This window comes from Mustela nigripes, chromosome 14, assembly GCF_022355385.1.
Source record: "Mustela nigripes isolate SB6536 chromosome 14, MUSNIG.SB6536, whole genome shotgun sequence".
NCBI lineage: Eukaryota > Metazoa > Chordata > Mammalia > Carnivora > Mustelidae > Mustela > Mustela nigripes.
In genome coordinates, this window is record NC_081570.1 from 47,278,509 (window position 1) to 47,296,921 (window position 18,413).

General features: G+C 36.4%; 1 protein-coding gene across 6 annotated transcripts in view; it reads right to left on the bottom strand.

Annotated features, from left to right (window-relative positions):
* MYSM1 (Myb like, SWIRM and MPN domains 1) overlaps nucleotides 1-18,413 on the bottom strand; it is a 40,417-nt gene that overhangs the window by 6,566 nt on the left and 15,438 nt on the right. For all 6 annotated transcript variants that reach the window (XM_059374903.1, XM_059374902.1, XM_059374907.1 and 3 more), the window contains exons 9-17: nucleotides 13,632-13,762; nucleotides 12,421-12,524; nucleotides 10,757-10,834; nucleotides 9,030-9,115; nucleotides 5,866-5,920; nucleotides 5,474-5,524; nucleotides 4,690-4,764; nucleotides 3,884-4,072; nucleotides 2,820-2,952 (exon numbers count right to left, since the gene is read on the bottom strand). In XM_059374903.1, coding sequence (XP_059230886.1) covers nucleotides 2,820-2,952; nucleotides 3,884-4,072; nucleotides 4,690-4,764; nucleotides 5,474-5,524; nucleotides 5,866-5,920; nucleotides 9,030-9,115; nucleotides 10,757-10,834; nucleotides 12,421-12,524; nucleotides 13,632-13,762 — 902 coding nt within the window. The remainder of the gene's footprint in view (nucleotides 1-2,819; nucleotides 2,953-3,883; nucleotides 4,073-4,689; nucleotides 4,765-5,473; nucleotides 5,525-5,865; nucleotides 5,921-9,029; nucleotides 9,116-10,756; nucleotides 10,835-12,420; nucleotides 12,525-13,631; nucleotides 13,763-18,413) is intronic.

Here is an 18,413-nt window from a genome sequence, read left to right on the forward strand (position 1 = left end):
TGTGGGACTTGATCCCAGGACCCTGAGATCATGACCTGAGCCGAAGGCAGCGGCTTAACCCACTGAGCCACCCAGGCGCCCTGTACTGAATATTTTTAAGTCATTAAAATATCAGAACACTAATCATTAAGTATATTGCCTGCCTATTACAAGTACAGAAAATGCTTATCCATTAGAGACATTTTAAAGATAGAATTTGGGTATATACCTAAAAGGAAAAAAGAAAGGACAAGACAGGACAGGCAAGGAAGAGAGAACCTAAGTAAAAAGTAAACTTAAAAGTAACACAAGGTATCCTATGGCTTCTAGAAACCTTTAATTTGTGAACCAGAATGTTTCCAAGAAGAGCAAAGTGAAGAACCTAGGATTAAGACCTACTAAGCAGTGTTAAGAAGTATTTTAGAGACAGTTCTGCCCAAAAGAACTTTCCTGCGATAATGATAATGTTGAATACTGTTTGTTGTGCAATGGCAGCTTGTGAGAGCATCAAGTACTGTCCCCCTCTCATCCTTTCAAGTGTTCCCTGCCCCTGCCTGGGGTACTTTCTTCCTCACATGCACTGGTCTGTATTTCTCTCAAATACTAAATCTGTACCTTCTACAAATCTCCAGAGTTGGGCTCTCCATGTAGGTTTCCACTCTCTGGTACAGTTTAGCTGCATTTGTCTGCCCTCTGTCACCTCACCTCAGTCTGCAGCCTCTCGGTGGGGTTCTCCTCCTGTGTCATATCTGGAAATTCTGTTAAGTTGGTACGCAAATTCAGGGCTCCCCTCATTTGTTTTCCATCTCTCAGTGATCATAACCCCTCACTGCCTGATGTTATGACCTAAACATCACTGTCTTACACATTTGTCCAGTTTTGTGGCTATTTCAGATAGGTCTTTTGTTACTTCCTTTGGGCCAGAAGCAAATTTCTAGGAACTGAATTTTAAATTTCACTGAATTCTAAATAATTTGTAGTCTTATGTAGCTCGTAGTTATTTGTATTCTCTGTATACTCTGAGAGCATCAGAATATAGGCTCACTCCCTAAATCCAGCAGGCCGTGAGATGAAAAAAATGATGTAAATTGAGAATGAGCTAATTGTGATTACTCCTTTTATAACTTTTTATAAAATTAAATTTTTATAAAATTTTATAAATTGGGCTAAAGAATGTTATATACATGTGCTATTTGGACTGAAGTTAGTGTCAGTACTATTTGTTCAATTAAAAACCAGCAGAGCTAAAAACCAGCTGACCACTTCCTAGATGCAAGGCAACTGATTACATGCTGGTGGGGTTACAGAGATGAAGGCAGAGTGGGCTGTTTGAGGTTCACATTTTAGAGAGACATGCTAAATAGATAAATTAAAAGGCAAAAGCACCATGGAGGCAGGAAATAAGTGTTACAGTTGTGCAGGTGTACAAAGAACAGAGCAACTAATTGCAATGACGTGAGGGTCTTTGCCAAAGAGATAGCATCTAAGTAACAACATGAAAAACAGTGACATTAATTTGTTAAACATTCACTCAGTACCTGCTTTATGCCAGGCCTTGTGCTAGAGACAGAGGATAGAAAAACGAGTGTAATATCACATCTACCTTTAAGGAGCTCATGAGCTAATGGGAACCTGAGTACAATGTGCAGTGACAGCATCTAGAGGACAGTGAACTCTCAGAGCAGCAGTGGTAAGGATAGAGAATAGAGAGTAAGCATCCTACAGATGTCACTGTCTCTTCCAGTCTTTTCCTTTCCGTACACACTTGCTTCTTCCATTCCCCTCCTTTACCCAGTCTGCCACACCCACTCCCTGTCCAGCCAGAGCTGACTGGACCACAAGTGAACACAATTCCCAAAGGAACCAAATCATGTGATGGATTAAGCCCAGCACATTCTTTTTTGGGACAGAATGGAAACTAAGAGAAGGAAACCAGTTGGCACTGTTAAGCCTAAAACTGGGAGGCCATGGAGAGCAGGTGACAGTGTGGTCATTTCTCTTTGTTTTTCCCATTCAAATGCCATTGCAGAGAAAGCCAGTCTGCGTTCATAAGAAATTTCCCGAGAACAGAGACTTTGTGTATTTTGCTTACAGCAGTATCTCTAGTACAGGCATACCTCAGGCTATTATGCTTCGTTTTACTGCACTTCATTTCATAGTTACTGTGTTTTTCAGGAACTGAAGGTCTGTGGCAAACCTATGGTCAAGCACGTCTATCAGCAACATTTTTCCAATAGCATTTGCTGACTTCATGTCTGTGTGTCACATTTGGTAATTCTTGCAATATCAAAATATTTTTATTATATTTGTTATGGTGATTTGTGATTCCTGACTGACCCCTTGAAAGATCAGATACTGGTTAGCGTTTTTTAGTAAAAGTATTTTTTCAGTAAAGTATGTATGTCATTTTTTAGACATGATGTTACCTCACACTTAATAAACCATAGTACAAAGTAAACATAACTTTTATATGCACTAGAAAAACAAAAAATTCATCTAACTTTACTGTGATATTTACTCTAGTGGTGGTCTGGAGCCAAACCTGCAATATCTCGGAGGTAGGCCTGTACTTAACATGGACATTGCTTGGCCCAAGCTCTTCTCCACATTGTAATCCTTTTGCCCATCGGTCATGGTAATACAGTAGGGGCTTGAATCTAGAAGGAAGTCACCAAAGGTAAGAGGATAACTGCACTACATGGTGTGCAAACAGTGATTCCCTATTTGAGGGTACAAAGTTTTCCGTCACATAGCTTCACGTAGTTGTAAATTCTTTGGTATATAAGATTCAAAGAAATCAAGGTAGGAACAGGGTGAAGTTGTCTTAGTTGAAAACTTACGGTAAGAGCCATCTGAGCTAATTTCGTCACTTATAACCAGGCAGGTAATCTGGGAATAAGGTAAAGGATTGTTTTGATTATAAGGACTAACGATCATTCCAATGAATTTTGCACCGCCTCTGGAGAAGTAACTCTACAATAAAAAGAAAAATATAATTAGTCTTGACTGCATAAATTTAAAAATCAGTATTTACCCATACCAACATCTTAAACACCTAATGGAGGAAAAAGGAACAAAAAGTGTGTTAAAAACCTCACATCCAAACAGCAACTAAATGAATTATGTATCATTCCACACTTGAAATTTTTCAGGTCAAAATGTGCTCAACCCAAGCAGAAATGACCCTTATACAGATCACATGGCCTGCAAAATCTGTATCATGAACATGTTTACAAATTATTTTCACTACGCTTCAACTATAATCTTTATCAATATGGTAATAATTTATTAACAGCAGCCTACAGCAAAAGCATTCACCCATTTAACATAAACTATCAGAATAAAACAAAACTTCATTTTTTTCCAGAGATGCAAAATTCACTCGTATACCCAGTCCCTATCCTAGTTGTTCCCATCAATTTTTTTTTTAAGATATTATTTTTATTTGAGAGAGAGCATGAGCAGAAGAGGGGTAGGGGCAGCAAGAGGGAAAGAATCTCAAGCAGACTCCACGCTGAGTGTGGAGCCTGACGTGGGGCTCAATCTCATGACCTTGAGATCATGACCTGAGCCAAAATGAAAAGCCAGACACTTAACCAATTGAGTCACTCAGGTGCCCTGTTCCCACCAGTTTTTAAAAGCTCTCAGAGTACTTATTACTGTTACTTAGATGGTTTGTCTGGGCTAAACAAAATAGCTGATTTCCCAGATGTTTAAATAAACACGTATTATTCTTCTGATCAGAAAAAATGCAGTTATTTCAAAACTCCAGATGTAAATAATATTAGAAATGCCAACACTCTGCTAGAAATGTTAAAAATACATTTATTTAGTAGAAAGCAATGAGGGAGGAGAAAAAGTACAATTATTTACACACAACATCACATAAGACCTAGAGGCCCACCTGGTATTTGGCTTGAGTGTCAATATCTCGTAAGGAAGGATTTGGATCAAAGGCAGGATGGGAATGATACCATCCAATAACACTATAGCCTCTCACAGCCAAGGTCTCTGAGGCCTGTGTTTGTGAGACAGGATCCATCTCACACTGTAGTCCTGTACTCAGACTGTTACAGGGCTCTGCTGCACAGACCTATAAAAGATTAATCCTCATACAGTTATCCTGAAATCCTGTTAATTCTCTTAAAGTTTTAGTTCTTCATATGTAGATACAGAAACTTTTTTAAGCCAATGAAAGTAATTAACAGTATCACAGGTAGCCTTTAACTTGCAAATAAATGACACCAAAAGTATGGTTGTATGCAGGAACTCAGAATCCATTTTTCTACTCAAACAAGGCCTAATAATAATTGTTAGTTTTCCAAGTTAGTCCATATAATATCTGACAAATACAGTCTTTCAATGACTCCCATTATTTATGATAATAATTGCAACAGAATCATGCACACCAAGTTTAAACTATAGGGTTGGTGCATGTTTCCTGGCCTTTTAAAGTAGTTGTAGCTTTTTATTGGTGAAAGCAATGAGGAGGCCTGGCTGGCAGTGCGCCCTTTCTCGATGGTAAAAGGAAACAAGTGGTCAATAAACAGAACGTTAGTTTACTCCTGGGAATATCTAACCTACATTTGCATAGTCTCATTTCCATCACAGGTAAAAGTCTATATTTTAATTATATCCATTGAAATCGTTAAAAATATTTGGTATGGTAGCAGTACTAAATAATTAAATTTTTTTACAGAGAGAACTTACTTCAACTATTTTATCAACTTCTGAGTATCTTCCTCCTAGCAGACCAATCACTTCTGCCATAGACACATGAGCATGCTAAAAAGAAATACAAACAGGCTTAGCCCAAACATACAAGTCCATCTGACAAAAAAATCAGAGTAAAACTCACTTATTACAAGAGACTCATTTACAAGTATGGTAACTATGCTTTTCAAATACAGTAGCATAGCAGAGGAATCAGATGCTAGGCTCAGTGCAAAGAAATTTAGGATTTCAGATTTATCTTCACTGCCAGCTGAGAAGCTTTGAACCAAATATTCAAACACTCCAAGATGCTGTTTTTAAATTTACAAAATAAAGATACCATTTGTTTTCCTTACTCAGAAAAGGTATCATAAGGACACAAAGTAAAAAAATCACTCTGGGTCCTCCTACAGAAAAACGCCCGAAACAAACACAACTATTGGAGGTCTCTGGAATTTAGTGCCAACAGAGCCTCCAAACTGTAGGAGTTGTGGTTTGTTGCAGTTATCTAGAAGGCCGCAGACAAAGGATACCAGAAAATGAATATAGGGTTAATGATGATAAACAGTCTGCAAAACTCACATTAATTTATTTTCTCTAAAATATGGAAACATGCAATTGTTTGGCTTTTCTCCAAAAGAAAAGACTTATTTTTTAGATTCCTTGTAAAAGAGGATAGTTAAGATCCAAAATACACGTCTTCCATACTCTCTCTTAAGCCTGCAATAAAAATACACAAGAATAGAAATCAGAGTAAGTAAACACAATAGATTATCCTTACCAAATCCATTATTAAAAGTGCTTCTGAAGCCACTTTCACCTGAAATGGCTCCTGAAATATAAAAAAAAAAAAAAAAAAAAATGGGGGAGCATAAAAATAGAGATTTTGTTCTTCCTCTGGAATGTCCACCCTTTCCTCCTTCACATGTCACACCAAGTTCTCATTCTCAACCAAGGCTCAGCACAGAATAGAGATTTTTAAAATATTATCATTCAAAATCCTAGCATGAAGAAATACTCTTTCATTTCCCATCTGTATCACTCTTTTGACCCTTAATGCACCTTGCCTTGTCCAATCTTTCATATGCATATATATCTTGCACACACAGAAAAATAAATACTTCGTGTCTAACGGGGCATTATTTATGACTATTCACTGATGCATAATAGTACCTGCTTTTCTTCACTGAAAAAATTACAAGGTATCAGTTGGAAGGGATCAAATGAGCTACAAAAGAAAAAAAAAAATCACAATCTCAATAACATAGACCAAGAATCACATTCATTTAAATTAGAAAATGTGCATCAATAATCTAAACCCCAATTATCAGAAAAACACTAAACTAGGAGAATTTCTTAAGGACAATTAATTCCATACAACCCTTTTGAAAGAAGAACTGGTTTTTTTTTCAGACTCAATAAAAAAGATGGGAAATGACAAGACCTTTAAGAGAAAGTATTCTGTCGCCTTAATTTCTTTTAATACCCAAAGAAAAGAAATAGTAAAGTACCCACACCCTGACCTACACTGAAAGCAGGTTTCAAAAAGTTTGAAAAAAATGTAACTAACTCCCTGACAAGACATGGGTAAGAAAGTTCAAGAAGGAAGTTTCTCAAAAACACTTGTAAGTACAGTATCAGCAGAGTAGGGACTCAACAAATCTTTGCTGAATGAATAAAGAACAAGCAGTTCTGCTAAAGAAATTAATGTATATAAAAAGCCCTATGATAAACCTTTTTTTAAAATGAAAGAGTTAAAAAAAAAGACAAAAAGAGGGGCACATATGGGTATAATACAAAAGCATGTGTAAATCTGAGAGAAATGTTAGAAAGGCTTTTACCAGTAAAGAACTGAGATTTGAGAAAGATATTAAGATCAATTAATAAGGTTTCTTTAGGCTATGTCCAGAGAAAGAAAGAAAAAAAAAAAAAACCCAAACAAGGAATATGTTCATGTTATTCGACTGGAAAAGAGCAGGACTATTTAGTTCCTATTTTACCAAAAACAGACACTTCATATCCCAAGTGCCTAGAACAGTGCCTGATACATAGCAAGCATTCAGAAATACTTGTTGAATGAAGGGGAAAGATACTCAAATTAAACAAGTGCTTCATCAACATGAATAAAAAGAACAGGAAGACAGTGTATGCATCCCAGAGGACTAAAGAAGCATGATGTGAAACTCCACTATCTTGTTGGAGGAAATATACAGAATGGAAAAATTTACTAGAGTGCTATGAAGAGGCAATTATTGCAATGGCTTGTTTTCATTTTATTTATTTTCTGAGAGAGAGAGCAAGAGAATGTGTGCATATCTGAGGGTAGAGGGGAGAATCCCAAGCCAGCTCCAAGCCTCGCACCAAGCCCAACGTTGGGGCTCCAACCTGGGGTTTGATCTCATGACCCTGAAATCACGACCTGCTACCAGGTGCCCCTGGGCTTATTTTCAAAACACAAAAAAAGCAGAATTTATTTTTTAAAGATTTTATTTATTTGACAGAGAGAGAGCACAAGAAGGCAGAGTGGCAAGCAGAGGGAGAGGGAGAAGCAGGTTCTCTACTGAGAAGGGAGCCAGATGTGGGGCTCGATCCCAGGACCCTGGGATCATGACTTGAGATGAAGGCAGCCATTTAACTGACTGAGTCACCCAGGTGTCCCAAAAGCAGACTTTAGAAGCAGAGAAATTAGATGTATATATTGGGAAATTCTGGAAAAGATTATTAAACAGCTGATTTTGAGCCTTTAGCAAGTGCAGAGGTGACTACTAAGAATAATAATAATGGATCCAGGAAAATATAAGTCATGATAAGTAAATCTAAATTTCATTTTTTTAAAAAAGATTTTATTTATTCATTTGACAGACAGAGATCACAAGTAGGCAGAGAGGCAGGCAGAGAGAGAAAGAGGAAAGCAGGCTCCCTACTGAGCAGAGCGCCCCGATGTGGGGCTCAATCCCAGGACCCTGAGATCATGACCTGAGCCGAAGGCAGAGGCTTTACCCACTGAGTCACTCAGGTGCCCCTAAATTTCATTTTTGAAAGAACTGATTTGCTAGTAACTAGCAGACTCAGAGATTCAAATATATTTTATCTGAACATAAGCAAGATATCTGTTATGCTTTTTCTTTTGCATAAGATGAAAAAACACAGGTTAACCATAGCAATGTGGAGCTGACTGAACAATGAATAATGTCTAAGGCTTATATTTATCTTAGTTAAACATTTTAATCAGTAGTCAATGACAGAAGAGATAAGCCTACTGAAATGTTTTTAATTCAAAGCTATGAAGGCTAAATGAGAAAAGTGGATCTGAATTCAGAAAGATCCTGACAAACTAGAACAAGGGCCTAGAAATGACAATAAATATGCCTCACATTTAAATTCAGAAAATCAAATGTCTGGATACTGGATGAGGAGTCCTAGCTTATGGATGCCTATCTTTTTTACTTAGTTTTCTCATTTAACTCACTCTCAAAACAACTGTAAGTTTTAATTTTTATTTTAGAGAAGTGATGTGTAATGTAATGGTTAGCAGTATGGATTCTTAAACTCAACTGACTGGATTTAAATCACAGCCTTACCACTAACAAGCACAGGCAAGTTTCTCAAGCTCTTTGTGCCTCAGGTTCCTCACCTATAAAATGGGAATGATATTAACTACTGCACTGAGTAGTTATGCGGATTAAATGAATTGATATACATAGAGTGCTTAAAACATAGCTAACTAACAGTGTTAGCTATTATAATCACTGCTTTGTAAGTGAGGACTGAAGGCTTAAGGCTTTATGTAACTTACCTAGGGACATACCCCTGGTTAATCATCAGGGGCTCTTTCCACTGAAAATGACTTAGTGCCATTCCTAGATATCTTGTTTTAAAAGGGACACTGACAAAACTATAGTCTATTCAGTGGGGCATCTGCAGAAAGTAAGGGTCTAGAAAATCAAGACATTTAACTTACTTGGTGACCTTAACTGTTACAAGTTACAAATACCAGATTATTCAAAACAAGAAACCTTGCTAATAATCGGCACCAACCAAAGAAAAGTCATTCATGAGGTTATCTGTTTATAATGTCTAAGAAGATGAATGACTATCTGTCATAATTAAGGCCCCTTTACAACATATGTTGGATCCTACAGTCACTAAACCCAAACAAATTTAAAACTTTTGCTTAAGATCTTCTAAACTGATAATCAAGGAAATAAAAAATTTCAAAAATTTTAGTATTTTTTGAGTTAATATGAATATAACGTTGTTATATCAGATATTTTTCCGCATGCATTTCCTAATCATTGTGGTAAGTTAAAAAAAATTGTACTTATATAACACTATACCTTTTTGTTGGTCTTGGTACTTTTGAGGATTTAACAGGTTTACATTTTTCCTCTTTTTTTCTTGCCAATTCCTCAGCAGAGAGATGCTAAAACATAAAACACACGTTGATCAAAAAGTCCACCAGCCAATGAGAGGCAGAATTAAAACAAAATCAAACAACTCTTTAAACCATATTTAGGTTTAGGCATGGTGAGACTAAGATCAACTACATTGACATAGATGTGTCTCACCTTTCTACTAGCAAACTGAAATGCTGGATCATATATAAAAAAATTGTTCCAAAATTTACAGCCACACCAAGCTTAAAACTTATTCCTTCTCTTGTTTTGCCTGTTTTAATTAATGGCACCAGTCACCCAGGTTAAAAAATCTCAGAACCACTTGAGTCCCTCCTCTTACTTACTCCCTATTTCTAGTCACCAAGTCCTACTGTGTTGAGTTCTCTTTCCCAACCAGAAGACACTGAAACATAATGATAAAAAGCACAGATTCTGGAGACAGAATGCCTGGCTCTGCTACTTACTGGGTGGCCCTGGACAAGTTACTGAAGCTTTCTGTGCTTTAGTTTCCTTACCTTTAACATGGAAACACATATAGTAATAACAAAAATACCATGGTATTACTGTGATGACTGATTTGATTAATGTTTATAAAATCCTGATAAAATTAAGTACAGAACACATCCCACTTCTACCACCACTCTTATACTCTAGCCCAAATGGACAATGCATCTTTTTTAGAACTTGGTATTTTCCCTGTCTATACCTTTGTTTATACTGCTCCCTTGGCCTGGAATGTCCTCATGTACTAATTTTCCTACTAATCCTTTATGTCACAGTTGAAATATCACATTTTCTGTGATACTCCCTATGACCACACCCTTTGGGGAAGACCTGATATTTCTTAAGACCAATCTTATGGAACTTATCAGACATCATCTTTCCTTAATCTAGAAATTAAGTTCCTTCTAGGCAGGAACCCTGCATTGACTAATGCCATGCCTGGACTGGCACTTGGGTGTGAGGCTGGGGGCAGGGAATGGGGAAGAGAGAAAGAACATCTGGGGGGGGGGCCGCGGGGGCACTTAAATCCAGGAAGAAACAATAACATTTACTAACTGGTATATGCAAGGCTTATTAAGTGCTTGTGGGACAATATTTTAAATGATGTATCAGAACATCATTCTATAAACGTTTACTGAGGGGCGCCTCGGTGTCTCAGTGGGTTAAGCCTCTGCCTTCGGCTCAGGTCATGATCTCAGGGTCCTGGGATCGAGCCCCTGTCAAGCTCACTGCTCAGCAGGGAGTCTGCTTCTCCCCCTCTCTCTGCCTGCCTCTCTGCCTGCCTCTCTGCCTACTCGTGATCTCTGCCTGTCAAATAAATAAATAAAATCTTTAAAAAAATAAAAATAAAAATAAAAAAGATAAATAAATGTTTACTGAAATGAATTAGGCATACCAACTTACTGGAAAACCAGCAGATACTGTTGAACTAGAGACCAGAATGCAGAATAGATAATTAAAATACAGAAAATGAACCAAACTCCTAGTTAAGTGTACTGATGCCTTTATTTTGTTATTTCTTGGTGACCTTTGGACAATAAAATTAACACAGGGAGGATACACACACACACACAAACGAGTATAACACAGGTGGCATTAAGATATATAAATACTACTGCCAGAACAACTTTCACTGATAAGCTATTTGTAAAGGTCAAACTTACCTCAAAAGTTTGTCCTTCTAAGTCTTTTGCATCACACCAATTTCCCCATGGGTCTCGGACCCTACGTCTCCTTGTGCGCTGGGGTAAGCATTAAAATAAAGCAAAAGGTTAACAAGGTTAAGTTGGAGAAATTAGAGCACACTAATATATAACACCAAAATGGTATTTTTCTAAAAATCAGTTAATTTCTTCATTGAAATATAATCTCTGATCAGCAATGCCTGAATAAATTTTATTTTATTAATTTATGCTTAATAGCACTCTGTTCAAAAATAAGTCAGTAGTGATTTTCTGAATTTTACTTGGATTTCTTCTTGAATTTTCATTTCTCTTCACCTTTAGGAGCTAAAACACTAGGACAAAAGGTATTTTTAAGACCAAAAGAACCACCAAGAAAATGACTTCCCTTTCAACCACTTGTGATAGAAAACTTGCAAGAACCCACAGCAAGAGGTAGAATATTGAAAACTAGGAGCAAAATAATTATTTCTCAGTCTTAGAAAAGGAAAGATTGCCTAGTGGATACAAAGAGAAAGAAGTACAAAGTTAGCTGACTGAATTACTAATACCCAGCTTTGTAAACCTCAATACTGAAGCCTTTAAAATGCACTGGCTCAGAAACTAGCATATGAAAAGCACCAATTCCAGCAACTACCATTTCCAGGATCTAAAAACATTCTTTCTTACTAGAGTAAATCTAGATAGAAATGGTTTACAGCCTAAACACCCTAAAAAAAATACCCACTCTATTAGTGGCACTTTTCTTCATTTGCCTCACCTATTACCAATTTAACCTACTTCATTAGTAAAACCAGTAAGAATCCAATATGACTCTGCCTTTTAGAGGACTTGCAGGATCACCCATTTTAAAAATAAGATTCATGAATTGTGAGATACTGTAAAAATTCACTAACCTCAAGAATTAAGGAAAGGCTACAAGAATTTGGATAGCTATTCTAAAAAGCTGAATCTTAGAAATAAAAAATTAAAAAAAAACTGTTATGCTGAAAAGAAATAAAAAATTTAAAAAAACTCTTATGCTGAAAAGAAATAAAAAATTTAAAAAAATAAATAAAAATTAAAAGCTGAATCTTAAAAGTAAGACTTAAATAAAGTAACTGAAAGAGAAAAATGAGCCTGACTGGATGGCAGTAGAAGACACTCTAGATACAGAAACCAGAACCAAGCAGTCTAAGAGCACGCAAGCAAAGCACAATGCTTTCGTGTCAAGTCTGCCAGTGAGCTGTGGGTATTTCTCATTTTTGCCCTTTCAAAAGCTAACGTGGGGGCGCCTGAGTGGCTCAGTGGGTTAAACCCTCTGCCTTCTGCACCGGTCATGATCCCAGGATCCTGGGATCGAGTCCTGCATCAGGCTCTCTGCTCAGCAGGGAGCCTGCTTCTTCCTCCTCTCTCTCTCTCTGCCTGCCTCTGCCTACTTGTGATCTTTGTCTGTCAAATAAATAAAATCTTAAAAAAAAAGTGAATAAATAAAAAAAATAAAAAGCTAACATGGAACTGAATGGGAACCAGGAAAGTGAATGCCTAAGGTGAAATATGAGAGAGAACACGTTCCTTTGTTAAATAGCAGGCGAGAAGGCAGCACACCTGACTAACAGGGCCAGGAGCAATCTGGAGAGATTTCTTAGCGAGGGGTGGCTGCTTACCACAGACTGCAGACGCTGTGCAAGCTGGTATGCTTCCACTGTATCTTTTCGGTCTCTGACTCGTACTTTGTCAACCGGTGGTGGCCTGTTGTATACAGCCTGTTCTACCGGAATTCAGGAGAAACAAAACAATCTATTATTTTCTGAAACTCATTTGTTAACTAGGAAGACACATCTACACTGACTGTAAGTTATAAGCCAATGTCTAAGTTCTGTTATACCTGAGCTTCTATCTTTCTCTACAATCACTTGGAAGTTCTCAGTAAAAGTAAGGCTCTTAAGGAAATCCCAGTAAAACAGGGTATTCGTGAGATGGGTAACGGAATTTCTAACTAAATGAGTGCTAAGCCCACTTCGCTGAATTCAAATATCTAATACAGAAAACATGATTTTGCTTTTGTGGCTGAAGAAGCTGTGACACTAGTTTTCTTGAATAGCCAGTCCCATATACAGTGCTTGGGGTAACAAACACACTGAAATGAAGGACAGACCACAGGGCAGACTGTGAATTTTCTCTCCTACAAAATAAAATAATCTCTGAAAGGAAACTTTCTGGTTAGCTGTGTTCTCTTATACATACAATATAGAATATACTTTTCTGAAACTATGGGTTACAAAATTCTAATTAACTTATCACTTTGCAACTATGGTTATTATCGTTTTTAAAAATGTTTGTGTCACGTTAATTCAATAAAAGTGAAGAATACATTTAAAGTCATGCATATTCATTGACTTTAAATTTGAGAAAAACTAGGATGAAAGAAACTTTCTTCCATGAAAAATATTTTGACACTTTTATTACACTTAAGTGTAGAGGCTCATAAATTATTTCCTTTATTTAAACACTACTAGACAGTATTTCTAGCATTAATACAGATTTTACAAATTAAATGGGCCATTACTAGATTTTTCTTAAAATGGCTTTACTTTTACGTGACAAAGAGCTGCATTGTTAAATTATTTCTACTACTTTGACTATTTTTCCTTTTCATACCACCACTTTCACAGCAAGTTATAGGAAAATACAGTTTAATCAACAGAAATATGTTTTAAAGAAACAACTCAATGATACATTTACTTCATAATGTTGTAATATCCTCCTGAATTCTCTATCTATACTAAATCTGCTTGAATTTTAACAAAGAAGTTAATGGGTGCTCTAAGGATAAAAAAATGTTGTGTAAAAGAAGTTGTTGGGTTTTTATTTTTACCACATCCAAAATTGATTGCTCCTATCAACTCGAGGTATGTATGAATCCGTCCAATACAATTAACATCCCCACAGTTCTTCAGGCCAGGACGTACTGAGGTCTTATTTAAGTATTTCGGTTTGCATATCTCCCTAATTAAGAGATGGAAGTACAGTTATTTTGGATAAATAAAAACATGAAAAAAAGATTTCTGGGGAAAACTTCTGATATTTGAAATATCTTAAAAATTTACCCCCTCTCAATCTGTAAATATGTAGTAAAAACAATGCTAATACATAATACCCAAGTGTACTTTTTCCTGAAATATCTTTAAATTATACAAAATCGTATGAGTATAATGTAATTTTTATTAAGTATTATTTCTTTCCCATATGAAATGTAAGAGATTCCAGTTATCCCAAGATTTTAAAGTTAGAAGCTTTGTCAACAGATCCAAATTCAAACTTCAATGTTTGAATAAAAAGGGCACTCTGATAATAAATCTACAGTATTTACTATTAGGCTTTTCTTATTTTTAATATATTACTTAGCTTCATCTACTTTTACTTTGCTGGACAGTATGTTTTAATTATAAGCTAACTTACAAATGCTTAAAAGTTTTATATTGGTTTTTAAACATTACACCAATAAATATCAAGAGCTTACTCTCCCTGGAAAACAGAAAGAGATATGGGGATTTCAAAGGAATCAAGAAATGCCCAAAGACTATGAAAAAATTAAAAAGTTTACATAATAAAATGAATATTTACTGAATATACTTACTATACCATAGTAGATACAGGTTAAGAGTAATGGAGTACTAATAATAGCAAAAATGCTTATGCCAGTACTAATAGTTATCAACCTTAATTCTCATAACTCTACAAAGTAGCATTTATTATTCTTATTCTTATTTTAGAGAGCAGAAAACTAAAAATTAGGGGGATTAAAGTACTTGCTTATGGAGGTTAAAGTGGAGATTTATATACAGACATCATAAACCAAGTATTCAGATATATCATATAACAGGTATTTCTTATTTAATCTTTATTTTATTCTACAAATATTTACTTTGCATCCTACACACCAGGCACTGTTTTAGGCACTAAGGATCCAGAGATGAATATAAAGTTCCTGAACTTACATGCTAACAGAATATATACAATGAATAATATCTATTATATATGTGTATATATATATATAAATACATACATATATATAAATAAATATATATATAAAATACATAATGACAGGCAGCAACAAGTTCTAGGAAGAAAAAGTAAGAAGGATAAGGGATAGAATGAGAAAACTAGGTGCAGACTATTTTAGATAGAGTATTTAAAGAAGGCCTATGCAGAAACCAAATTTAAAATCATGAGTTCAGGGCACCTGGGTGGCTCAGTGGGTTAAAGCCTCTGCCTTCAGCTCTGGTCATGATCCCAGGGTCCTGGGATCGAGCCCCACATCGGGCTCTCTGCTTGGTAGGGAGCTTGCTTCCCACCCCCACCCCTCTCTGCCTACTTGTGATCTCTGCCTGTCAAATAAATAAAATCTTAAAAAATGTCTTTTTCTCCTAACAAAAATTACTATTAAAAAAATAAATAAAACCATTATTTCTACAGACATTCAGGGAAGGCAAAAAGTAACTTGTGATGTAGAGGGTACTGGAAATTCCACTGAGGGGCACCTGGTGGCTCAATGAGTTATGCACCTGACTCTTGGTTTTGGCTCAAGTCACCAAAATCTAAGGGTTGTGAGACAGTCTCACAGTGGCCGGTGCTCAGCAGGCTGTCAGCCTGGGATTCTCTCCCTCTGCCTCTGCCCCTTCCCCCACTTGCATGGACTCTCAAAAAAAAATGAATATAACCATGGTTGGCGGGGGGGAGCGGAATTCCACTAAAAAGTTTGAGATACCAGTGTGTTTTTACTTCACTTCAATCAAAGGAAACCAACTGCACAAATGAAGCCAAGAGAGCAGGAATAAGCAGTGTAACCAGCTTCCAAAAATCTATAGGAAATCTAAAAACTGTCTTGACTTAAAGATTGCCCAAATCAAGTCTTTAAAAAGAGCTCAGCACTAGCAACATGATGCTAAACAAATGGAAGGCTCCTGGGGGCACCTGGGTGGTTCAGTAGGTTAAGCGCCTGCCTTAAACTCATGTTATAATCCCAAGGTACTGGGGGATTAAGCCCCTCATAGGGCCCACTACTCATCAGGGAGTCTTGTTTTTCCCCTCACCTGTGCACGTGCTAATAAATAAATAAAATCATTAAAAAAAAAAAGGGTAAGGCCTCTAAAGATACTTATTCATGATTCATTTGCACCATCTTTCTCCCTCAACAAATAGAGTGCCTCTGGATTTGCTTAGAACAAGTATTGTCCTAAGAATTAGGAGTGTAACAATGAAAAAAACAGACAAAACTCTGCCCATGTTTTGGGCAGAAGCCTGTATTATCATGGGGAAGGAGGAGGGAGGAAGAGGAAATAATACACAAATAAAAATATAATATCCAGTAGTAATAAGTTCTATGAAGCAAGAGAGTGGGAGGCAGAGCTGGGAACTATTTTAGATAGAGTGGTCATGAAGTCCTCTAGGTCTTTTGGAGCAGACCTGAAGGATTTGACGAAGCACAGTTCATTAAGACCTGGGGGGCAGAGTAGGGGGAGCATCCAAGGCAGAAAGAAAAGTCCGGGGAAAAGACCCGAGATGAAGTGTGAAAATAAGGAATAAGACTGCAAGACCCTGAAAGACCCCCTAAATGTGACCTGGAACAAGTTCCTTTTTCTCTCTGAACCTCATTTTTCTCATCTGTAAAATAAGGACAAGGTTGCCAAGAGGACTGGGGATGATTTAAATACCTTTAAATGCATTCGGTAGGCATTTATAATGGTATTGGTTACTATCTTGGTAAAACATACCCTTCAACAGGAAGTCAGTTGTGTTTTTATGGAAAGGAATTTTTAGCTACAAACAAATCTAGCAGGTCTGTTTTATTTCAAAACTTTACTCTTTTTAAATTTTTTTTAACACCACCTCTAGTTCCCTCTTCTATTTCCGAAGAGAATAGTTTTGAGTTCCTGTTCCAAAACATTTCTTTCTGCTTTAACACTGTTTGCTAAATCACTATATTGAAATAACATTTAAGTGGTTTTATGAACTAAGGCAAATGTCGTTAGGAAACTACTGCCATATAATTTATATCATCTATATAATTTATTCTGCCTTATTGAGGCAAAATTCAAATAAATGAATTTATTCAAATTCAAATAAATGAAATTGATGAAAGCACCATTAAGTCACTCATTGATGATTCATTCAGATAAAAAGTTTTTGAGGTATTATTTTTAAGTCCTTCAATTTTGGCCATTCATCCTCTTATTTCCAAAAAAAATTAGATACCCATTGAGATCTAATTTGATTGGTCCTCTTCGATAGTGTGAATCAATCAGGCAATGTGAAATAATGGGGAAACTGATGGCCAGGGTTGAGACCTGCGCATAGGTCCTTCTGTCCGTAGCTGGTTGTATAATAAAAGGCAGAACCCCAAACCTCTCCTGACCGCAGAATCTATCAAACACTTTAGAAAACACCACCTGCCTATTTTTAGGCCAGTTGTGAGGAATCAAAACATAGAAAAGCTTTCTGTAAACTGTAAAGCACTGTGCAACTATCAGTTGTTCCTTATCATTCTTCTTTCATTTGATACCACCCTAACCCAGAAATTTTACTTTTAGTCACCTCAACCGTCAGTCAAGAACAAGAGCAAACATACTTCATTTAGAATAGAGCTATCTTTGAAAACCAAATTAATATTGTACAGCAATGAAGGTTATCGATGTAGTAAGCCTGGTTATTTGTTTTCCTTTGGCAACCTTCCTAACTTATAGCATAACTTCTCTGTAAAGATGGCCCTACATAATTCAGTAACTCCTGAAGCAAAAATAGTAATTATGAATGTTTGATAATGTCTTAAGCTGGTAGGAAAAATTCAAATTATTTGCAGAACACTTGGGCTAATAAGGTGGGAAGTTTTTTGGTTTGTGCCCCATCCAATGCTAAATAATTCAAATTCTGACAATTTAGAAGATAAACTTCATATATTAGAGAATTCCTGGATCCTGATGAAGCTGGATGAAGAGATTATTAACATATTACGTTATAAGATCAAAGCTGAAAGCATTTATAGCAATTTAGAATGGTTTCTGTAATCTAGCCACACTTGATGACAGAAATATCCTCTGTCACCAAAATTTTTTTTTTACTTACAAGTACATGATAAACTAGGAAAGACATTCTCCCCCTTTTCCAGTGCAGTAATGTTTTTATAACTTCCTAATACTGTCCTAAGAAACTGTTTGTTATTTTTTTAAATGTTTTATTTATTTATTTGAGAGGGAGAATGAAAGAGCATGAGTGGAGAACGTCAGAGGGAGAAGCAGACTTCCCATGGAGCTGGGAGCCCAATGCGGAACTCGATTCCAAGACTCCAGGATCATGACCTGAGCCAAAGGCAGTTGCTCAACCAACTGAGTCACCCAGGCGCCCAAGAAACTGCTTCTTAAAGCAAATTATCTCTTTTTTCCAGGACCAAATATTCTTAATGAAAGACAGATGGATTGAGATAGCTAGAGACAACAATATTTACCAAAGCTTTCAAAGAAAATTTCACTATGAGAAATTTTAAGTCTTGCCTATTAAAATACATTCATATGTTTAAGCTCTCCACATCACTACTGATGTAAAATACTAAATTCTGCATAGGCCTAATTAAAATACTCTAGAGCATCATACATTTTACAAC